This window comes from Oncorhynchus clarkii, unplaced genomic scaffold (assembly GCF_045791955.1).
Source record: "Oncorhynchus clarkii lewisi isolate Uvic-CL-2024 unplaced genomic scaffold, UVic_Ocla_1.0 unplaced_contig_11374_pilon_pilon, whole genome shotgun sequence".
Classification (NCBI taxonomy): domain Eukaryota; kingdom Metazoa; phylum Chordata; class Actinopteri; order Salmoniformes; family Salmonidae; genus Oncorhynchus; species Oncorhynchus clarkii.
The window spans coordinates 155,001-165,000 of record NW_027257974.1 but is presented as its reverse complement, the minus strand read 5'-3'; the positions used below and the strand labels follow the sequence as shown (position 1 = coordinate 165,000).

Below are 10,000 nucleotides of genomic sequence, written 5' to 3'. Positions count from 1 at the left end.
CTCTCCTGTTTCTCTCCTGTTTCTCTCCTGTTTCTCTCTCTCTCCTGTTTCTCTCCTGTTTCTCTCTCTCTCCTGTTTCTCTCCTGTTTCTCTCCTGTTTCTCTCCTGTTTCTCTCCTGTTTCTCTGCTGTTTCTCTCTTGTTTCTCTCCTGTTTCTCTCCTGTTTCTCTCCTGTTTCTCTCTCTCTCCTGTTTCTCTCCTGTTTCTCTCTCTCTCCTGTTTCTCTCCTGTTTCTCTCCTGTTTCTCTCCTGTTTCTCTCCTGTTTCTCTGCTGTTTCTCTCTTGTTTCTCTCCTGTTTCTCTGCTGTTTCTCTCATGTTTCTCTCCTGTTTCTCTCTTGTTTCTCTGCTGTTTCTCTCTCTCTCCTGTTTATCTCCTGTTTCTCTCCTGTTTCTCTCTCTCTCCTGTTTCTCTCCTGTCTCTCTCCTGTTTCTCTCCTGTTTCTCTCCTGTTTCTCTCCTGTTTCTCTCTCTCTCTCCTGTTTCTCTCCTGTTTCTCTCCTGTTTCTCTCCTGTTTCCCTCCTGTTTCTCTCCTGTTTCTCTCCTGTTTCTCTCTCTCTCCTGTTTCTCTCCTGTTTCTCTGCTGTTTCTCTGCTGTTTCTATCCTGTTTCTCTCCTGTTTCTCTGCTGTTTCTCTCCTGTTTCTCTCCCGTTTCTCTCCTGTTTCTCTCCTGTTTCTCTGCTGTTTCTCTCTTGTTTCTCTCTTGTTTCTCTATTGTTTCTCTGTTGTTTCTCTCTCTCTCCTGTTTCTCTCCTGTTTCTCTCCTGTCTCTCTCCTGTTTCTCTCCTGTTTCTCTCCTGTTTCTCTGCTGTTTCTCTCTCTCTCCCGTTTCTCTCCTGTTTCTCTCTTGTTTCTCTGCTGTTTCTCTCCTGTTTCTCTCTTGTTTATCTCCTGTTTCTCTCTCTCTCCTGTTTCTCTCTTGTTTCTCTCCTGTTTCTCTCCTGTTTCTCTCCTGTTTCTCTCCTGTCTCTCTCCTGTTTCTCTCCTGTTTCTCTCCTGTTTCTCTGCTGTTTCTCTCTCTCTCCCGTTTCTCTCCTGTTTCTCTCCTGTTTCTCTCCTGTTTCTCTGCTGTTTCTCTCCTGTTTCTCTCCTGTCTTTCTCCTGTTTCTCTCCTGTTTCTCTCCTGTTTCTCTCCTGTCTCTCTCCTGTTTCTCTCCTGTTTCTCTCCTGTTTCTCTCCTGTCTCTCTCCTGTTTCTCTCCTGTTTCTCTGCTGTTTCTCTCTCTCTCCCGTTTCTCTCCTGTTTCTCACCTGTCTCTCTCCTGTTTCTCTCCTGTTTCTCTCCTGTTTCTCTGCTGTTTCTCTCTCTCTCCCGTTTCTCTCCTGTTTCTCTCCTGTTTCTCTCTTGTTTCTCTCCTGTTTCTCTCCTGTTTCTCTCTCTCTCTTGTTTCTCTCCTGTTTCTCTCCTGTTTCTCTCCTGTCTCTCTCCTGTTTCTCTCCTGTCTCTCTCCTGTTTCTCTCCTGTTTCTCTCCTGTTTCTCTCCTGTTTCTTTCCTGTTTCTCTCCTGTTTCTCTCCTGTTTCTCTCCTGTTTCTCTCCTGTTTCTCTCCTGTTTCTCTCTCTCTCTTGTTTCTCTCCTGTTTCTCTGCGAGAGGGATGGAGGAGAGGAGAGAGAGATGGAGGGGAGGAGAGGGATGGAGGGGAGGAGAGAGAGGGATGGAGGAGAGGAGAGAGAGATGGAGGGGAGGAGAGAGGGATGGAGGAGAGAGGGATGGAGGGGAGGAGAGGGGGATGGATAGGAGGAGAGGGATGGAGGGGAGGAGAGAGGGATGGAGGAGAGAGGGATGGAGGGGAGGAGAGGGGGATGGAGGGGTGGAGAGAGGGTTGGAGGGGAGGAGAGAGGGATGAAGGAGAGAGGGATGGAGGAGAGGAGCGAGGGATGGAGGAGAGGAGAGAGGGATGGAGGAGAGGAGAGAGGGATGGAGGAGAGGAGAGAGAGATGGGGGGGAGGAGAGAGGGATGGAGGAGAGAGGGATGGAGGGGAGGAGAGGGGGATGGATAGGAGGAGAGGGATGGAGGGGAGGAGAGAGGGATGGAGGAGAGAGGGATGGAGGGGAGATGGATGGAGGAGAAGAGCGAGGGATGGAGGAGAGGAGAGAGGGATGGAGGAGAGGAGAGAGGGATGGAGGAGAGAGGGATGGAGGGGAGAGGGATGGAGGAGAGGAGCGAGGGATGGAGGAGAGGAGAGAGGGATGGAGGAGAGGAGAGAGGGATGGAGAGGAGAGGGATGGAGGGGAGAGGGATGGAGGAGAGGAGTGAGGGATGGAGGAGAGGAGAGAGGGATGGAGGAGAGGAGAGAGGGATGGAGGGGAGATCCCAAACACTGAGTCATGTTAAATGAGATAAATCCAGCTCATTGTTGGCAGTTTGTTGTTTTTGAAATCGCTAACAGCCCTAACATCACTTTTCTGACTTTAGTCAAAATACTGTTCTGATTACAATCAGATCCATCTTTTGGTTTCTTAAAATACAAACAAGGGTCCCAAACAAAAAAATGCTTAAACTGTCTAAAATTATTTTTATGGTAAGGGCAGACATTTAGAAATGCTATTTGTACTATATGTACTATTTAGAGTACATTTAGAAATGTAAATGTCAGATATGAGGGTAGAAATTGAGGAGGTAATATCTGGGCGTGGCTAAAGATTTTTACCTGGCAGTGGATAGGACTGTGGGCCCGGAACACTGGCTCCTAGCTCCCCCGCTGACCCTGGATTGGCCAGATTGGTTTTCATCTCCTCCAATCCACCGGCTAGAGCCATGGCCGAATACTCTGATGTCTGGAGAGAGAGAGAGACAGAGAGAGAGACAGAGAGACAGAGAGAGAGAGAGAGAGAGAGAGAGAGAGAGAGAGAGAGAGAGAGAGAGAGAGAGAGAGAGAGAGAGAGCAGAGAGGGACAGACAGACAGACAGACAGACAGACAGACAGACAGACAGACAGACAGACAGACAGACAGACAGACAGACAGACAGACAGACAGACAGACAGGGAGAGAGAGAGAGAGAGAGAGACAGAGAGAGGGGAGAAAGAGTTAGACAATGACACACACCTCTTCAGGATGTCAGGTATTTTTTACACACACACAGATTACAAACACACACTGAGCCTCTTGTGGATCAATCTTTTATTGATCTGTTGACAGAGACAGGATTTACTACAGTCTATAACCTCAGGATTAGGACAGACTGAGCTGAGAGGTACAGTTAACACAAAACCTCCCTGAGAGACAGAAAGAGAGAGAGAGAGAGAGAGAGAGAGAGAGAGAGAGAGAGAGAGAGAGAGAGACAGGCTATGTGCGCACTGCCACAAAATGAGGTGGAAACTGAGCTGCACTTCCTGACCTCCTGTCAAATGTATGACCATATCAGAGACACATATTTCCATCAGATTACACAGATCCACAAAGAAATCGAAAACAAACCCAATTTTGATACAACTCCCATATCTACTGGGTGAAATACCACAGTGTGACATCACAGCAGCAAGATTTGAGAACTCGGGGAAAAGCGAGCTACGAAAGGCGAAAATATTATTTGAACTTTCATCCAACTCGGAATTGTAAAATCGAGAACTCTCTTTCTAGAGCTTCGACCTGAAGATCGCTGACGTCATCGTGACATCATCAGAGTTCCCAGTTGCCTAAATCCAGAGAATGAATGACATGACAAAATTTGATGACAAAATTATAAGTTATATATGTCAGGGAGATGTGTATACTGTAGCTAAGAAAGTAATACTAAGTGTATGTTGTGTAGTAAGCTGTTAGTAGCCCATGTGCCTCACCCTAATAATTTGGTCTATTTTCACTTCTTAATTTCACCGACAGTTCTGACTTGGTGGTGCACATGTAGCCTATAGCCTGTTTTAGAGAAATGCCATCATCACATATTGTAAGAGCTTTCATTGTCTGCTTATATGCCCCCTTTATTTATCCTACGGTTCTGACTTGGTGTACAGGGAGAACACTGTAAGAACAGCCCATGTTCTGCATTCTGTCACATTTCAAAAGTGCTGAACAAGTAGTTATATTGACAACGGCCTAACGGCCTCATTAGAACCCCATCAGAATAACTGCCTCATTAGAACCCCATCAGAATAACGGCCTCATTAGAACCCCATCAGAATAACTGCCTCATTAGAACCCCATCAAAATAACGGCCTCATTAGAACCCCATCAGAATAACTGCCTCATTAGAACCCCCATCAGAATAACTGCCTCATTAGAACCCCATCAGAATAACTGCCTCATTAGAACCCCATCAGAATAACTGCCTCATTAGAACCCCATCAGAATAACTGCCTCATTAGAACCCCATCAGAATAACTGCCTCATTAGAACCCCATAAAAATAACTACCTCATTAGAACCCCCATCAGAATAACTACCTCATTAGAACCCCCATCAGAATAACTGCCTCATTAGAACCCCATAAAAATAACTACCTCATTAGAACCCCCATCAGAATAACTCCCTCATTAGAACCCTATCAGAGTGTTGATATCGTGGACGATCAGTCCTTGTGTCCGTATCTCCTTGAATAGGAGCGTTTACGTTTCTCAGGCCTCATCACTCAGTCGTAATGATCGTTGTCTACAAAGTGACAGTGATGATCAGCTATAGATTTCAGGTCTGGAGGAACAGAGGCCGCTCATCTGGCTGATAATGGGGGGAAATGACCCTTCTATCTGTGTGTGTGTGTGTGTTCACTGACCTCTTAAACAACCCTGTGTTCGTCAACAACACAATCACTGGACTGTGACCATCCTAATAGGAGATTACCCGTTTACACTACCTCTACCACCCTCTCTATCTACCCTGAACACTACCTCTACCACCCTCTCTATCTACTCTGACCACTACCTCTACCACCCTCTCTATCTACCCTGACCACTACCCTCTACCACCCTCTCTATCTACCCTGACAACTACCTCTACCACCCTCTCTATCTACCCTGACCACTACCTCTACCACACTCTCTATCTACCCTGACCACTACCTCTACCACCCTCTCTATCTACCCTGACCACTACCTCTACCACCCCCTCTATCTACCCTGACAACTACCTCTACCACCCTCTCTATCTACCCTGACCACGACCTCTACCACCCTCTCTATCTACCCACTACACTACCTCTCCCACCCTCTCTCTCTACCCTGAACACAACCTCTACCACCCTCTCTATCTACCCTGACCACGACCTCTACCACCCTCTCTATCTACCCTGACCACTACCTCTACCACCCTCTCTATCTACCCTGACCACTACCTCTACCACCCTCTCTAGCTACCCTGACCACTACCTCTACCACCCTCTCTATCTACCCTGACCACTACCTCTACCACCCTCTCTATCTACCCTGACCACTACCTCTACCACCCTCTCTAGCTACCCTGACCACTACCTCTACCACCCTCTCTATCTACCCTGACCACTACCTCTACCACTCTCTCTAGCTACCCTGAACACGACCCCTACCACCCTCTCTATCTTCCCTGAACACAACCTCTACCACCCTCTCTATCTACCCTGAACACAACCTCTACCACCCTCTCTATCTACCCTGAACACAACCTCTACCACCCTCTCTATCTACCTTGAACACAACCTCTACCACCCTCTCTATCTACCCTGAACACAACCTCTACCACCCTCTCTATCTACCCTGACCACTACCTCTATCACCCTCTCTATCTACCCTGACCACGACCTCTACTACCCTCTCTATCTACCCTGACCACGACCTCTACCACCCTCTCTATCTACCCTGACCACGACCTCTACCACCCTTTCTATCTACCCTGACCACTACCTCTACCACCCTCTCTATCTACCCACTATACTACCTCTCCCACCCTCTCTATCTACCCTGAACACAACCTCTACCACCCTCTCTATCTACCCTGACCACGACCTCTACCACCCTTTCTATCTACCCTGACCACTACCTCTACCACCCTCTCTATCTACCCACTATACTACCTCTCCCACCCTCTCTATCTACCCTGAACACAACCTCTACCACCCTCTCTATCTACCCTGACCACGGCCTCTACCACCCTCTCTATCTACCCACTACACTACCTCTCCCACCCTCTCTATCTACCCTGAACACAACCTCTACCACCCTCTCTATCTACCCTGAACACAACCTCTATCACCCTCTCTATCTACCCTGAACACAACCTCTACGACTCTCTCTATCTACCCTGAACACAACCTCTACCACCCTCTCTATCTACCCTGAACACAACCTCTACCACCCTCTCTATCTACCCTGACTACTACCTCTACAACCCTCTCTATCTACCCTGACCACTACCTCTACCACCCTATCTATCTACCCTGAACACAAACTCTACGACTCTCTCTATCTACCCTGAACACAACCTCTACCACCCTCTCTATCTACCCTGAACACAAACTACCACCCTCTCTATCTACCCTGACAACTACCTCTACCACCCTCTCTATCTACCCTGACCACTACCTCTACCACACTCTCTATCTACCCTGACCACTACCTCTACCACCCTCTCTATCTACCCTGACCACTACCTCTACCACCCCCTCTATCTACCCTGACAACTACCTCTACCACCCTCTCTATCTACCCTGACCACGACCTCTACCACCCTATCTATCTACCCACCACACTACCTCTACCACCCTCTCTATCTACCCTGACCACTAACTCTACCACCCTCTCTATCTACCCTGAGCACTACCTCTACCACCCTCTCTATCTACCCTGACCACTACCTCTACCGCCCTCTCTAACTACCCTGACCACTACCTCTACCACCCTCTCTATCTACCCTGAACACAACCTCTACCACCTTCTCTATCTACCCTGACCACTACCTCTACCACCCTCTCTATCTACCCTGAACACAACCTCTACCACCCTCTCTATCTACCCTGACCACGACCTCTACCACCCTCTCTATCTACCCACTACACTACCTCTCCCACCCTCTCTCTCTACCCTGACCACTACCTCTACCACCCTCTCTATCTACCCTGAACACAACCTCTACCACCTTCTCTATCTACCCTGACCACTACCTCTACCACCCTCTCTAGCTACCCTGACCACTACCTCTACCACCCTCTCTATCTACCCTGACCACTACCTCTACCACCCTCTCTATCTACCCTGAACACAACCTCTACCACCCTCTCTATCTACCCTGAACACAACCTCTACCACCCTCTCTATCTACCCTGACCACTACCTCTACCACTCTCTCTAGCTACCCTGACCACTACCTCTACCACCCTATCTATCTACCCTGAACACAAACTCTACGACTCTCTCTATCTACCCTGAACACAACCTCTACCACCCTCTCTATCTACCCTGAACACAAACTACCACCCTCTCTATCTACCCTGACCACAACCTCTACCACCCTCCTATCTACCCTAACCACAACCTCTACCACCCTCTCTATCTACCCTGACCACTACCTCTACCACCCTCTCTATCTACCCTGAACACAACCTCTACCACCCTCCTATCTACCCTAACCACTACCTCTACCACCCTCTCTATCTACCCTGACCACTACCTCTACCACCCTCTCTCTCTACCCTGAACACAACCTCTACCACCCTCTCTATCTACCCTGACCACGACCTCTACCACCCTCTCTATCTACCCTGACCACTACCTCTACCACCCTCTCTATCTACCCTAACCACTACCTCTACCACCCTCTCTATCTACCCTGACCACTACCTCTACCACCCTCTCTATCTACCCACTACACTACCTCTACCACCCTCTCTATCTACCCTGAACACGACCCCTACCACCCTCTCTCTCTACCCTGAACATAACCTCTACCACCCTCTCTATCTACCCTGACCACGACCTCTACCACCCTCTCTATCTACCCTGACCACTACCTCTACCACCCTCTCTATCTACCCTGACCACTACCTCTACCACTCTCTCTAGCTACCCTGAACACGACCCCTACCACCCTCTCTATATACCCTGACCACGACCTCTACCACCCTCTCTATCTACCCTGACCACTACCTCTACCACCCTCTCTATCTACCCTGACCACTACCTCTACCACCCTCTCTATCTACCCTGACCACTACCTCTACCACCCTCTCTATCTACCCTGACCACGACCTCTACCACCCTCTCTATCTACCCACTACACTACCTCTACCACCCTCTCCATCTACCATGACCACTACCTCTACCACCCTCTCTGTCTACCCTGACCACTACCTCTACCTATCTATCTATCTACCCTGACCACTAACTCTACCACCCGCTCTATCTACCCTGACCACAACCTCTACCACCCTCTCTATCTACCCTGACCACTACCTCTACCACCCTCTCTATCTACCCTGACCACTACCTCTACCACCCTCTCTATCTACCCTGAACACAACCTCTACCACCCTCTCTATCTACCCTGACCACTACCTCTACCACCCTCTCTATCTACCCTGAACACAACCTCTACCACCCTCTCTATCTACCCTGAACACAACCTCTACCACCCTCTCTATCTACCCTGACCACTACCTCTACCACTCTCTCTAGCTACCCTGACCACTACCTCTACCACCCTATCTATCTACCCTGAACACAAACTCTACGACTCTCTCTATCTACCCTGAACACAACCTCTACCACCCTCTCTATCTACCCTGAACACAAACTACCACCCTCTCTATCTACCCTGACCACTACCTCTACCACCCTCTCTATCTACCCTGAACACAACCTCTACTACCCTCTCTATCTACCCTGAACACAACCTCTACCACCCTCTCTATCTACCCTGACCACTACCTCTACCACCCTCTCTATCTACCCTGAACACAACCTCTACCACCCTCCTATCTACCCTAACCACTACCTCTACCACCCTCTCTATCTACCCTGACCACTACCTCTACCACCCTCTCTATCTACCCTGAACACAACCTCTACCACCCTCTCTATCTACCCTGACCACTACCTCTACCACCCTCTCTATCTACCCTGAACACAACCTCTACCACCCTCTCTATCTACCCTGAACACAACCTCTACCACCCTCTCTATCTACCCTGACCACTACCTCTACCACTCTCTCTAGCTACCCTGACCACTACCTCTACCACCCTATCTATCTACCCTGAACACAAACTCTACGACTCTCTCTATCTACCCTGAACACAACCTCTACCACCCTCTCTATCTACCCTGAACACAAACTACCACCCTCTCTATCTACCCTGACCACTACCTCTACCACCCTCTCTATCTACCCTGAACACAACCTCTACTACCCTCTCTATCTACCCTGAACACAACCTCTACCACCCTCTCTATCTACCCTGACCACTACCTCTACCACCCTCTCTATCTACCCTGAACACAACCTCTACCACCCTCCTATCTACCCTAACCACTACCTCTACCACCCTCTCTATCTACCCTGACCACTACCTCTACCACCCTCTCTCTCTACCCTGAACACAACCTCTACCACCCTCTCTATCTACCCTGACCACGACCTCTACCACCCTCTCTATCTACCCTGACCACTACCTCTACCACCCTCTCTATCTACCCTAACCACTACCTCTACCACCCTCTCTATCTACCCTGACCACTACCTCTACCACCCTCTCTATCTACCCACTACACTACCTCTACCACCCTCTCTATCTACCCTGAACACGACCCCTACCACCCTCTCTCTCTACCCTGAACATAACCTCTACCACCCTCTCTATCTACCCTGACCACGACCTCTACCACCCTCTCTATCTACCCTGACCACTACCTCTACCACCCTCTCTATCTACCCTGACCACTACCTCTACCACCCTCTCTAGCTACCCTGACCACTACCTCTACCACCCTCTCTATCTACCCTGACCACTACCTCTACCACTCTCTCTAGCTACCCTGAACACGACCCCTACCACCCTCTCTATATACCCTGACCACGACCTCTACCACCCTCTCT

At 49.2% G+C, this 10,000-nt stretch overlaps 1 protein-coding gene across 1 annotated transcript in view; it reads right to left on the bottom strand.

Annotated features, from left to right (window-relative positions):
- Positions 1–10,000, bottom strand: part of LOC139394359 (paired box protein Pax-5-like) — an 89,519-nt gene that overhangs the window by 11,757 nt on the left and 67,762 nt on the right. Inside the window, exon 7 of the mRNA XM_071142407.1 lies at positions 2,654–2,780. Within this exon, the coding sequence (XP_070998508.1) occupies positions 2,654–2,780 (127 nt within the window). The remainder of the gene's footprint in view (positions 1–2,653; positions 2,781–10,000) is intronic.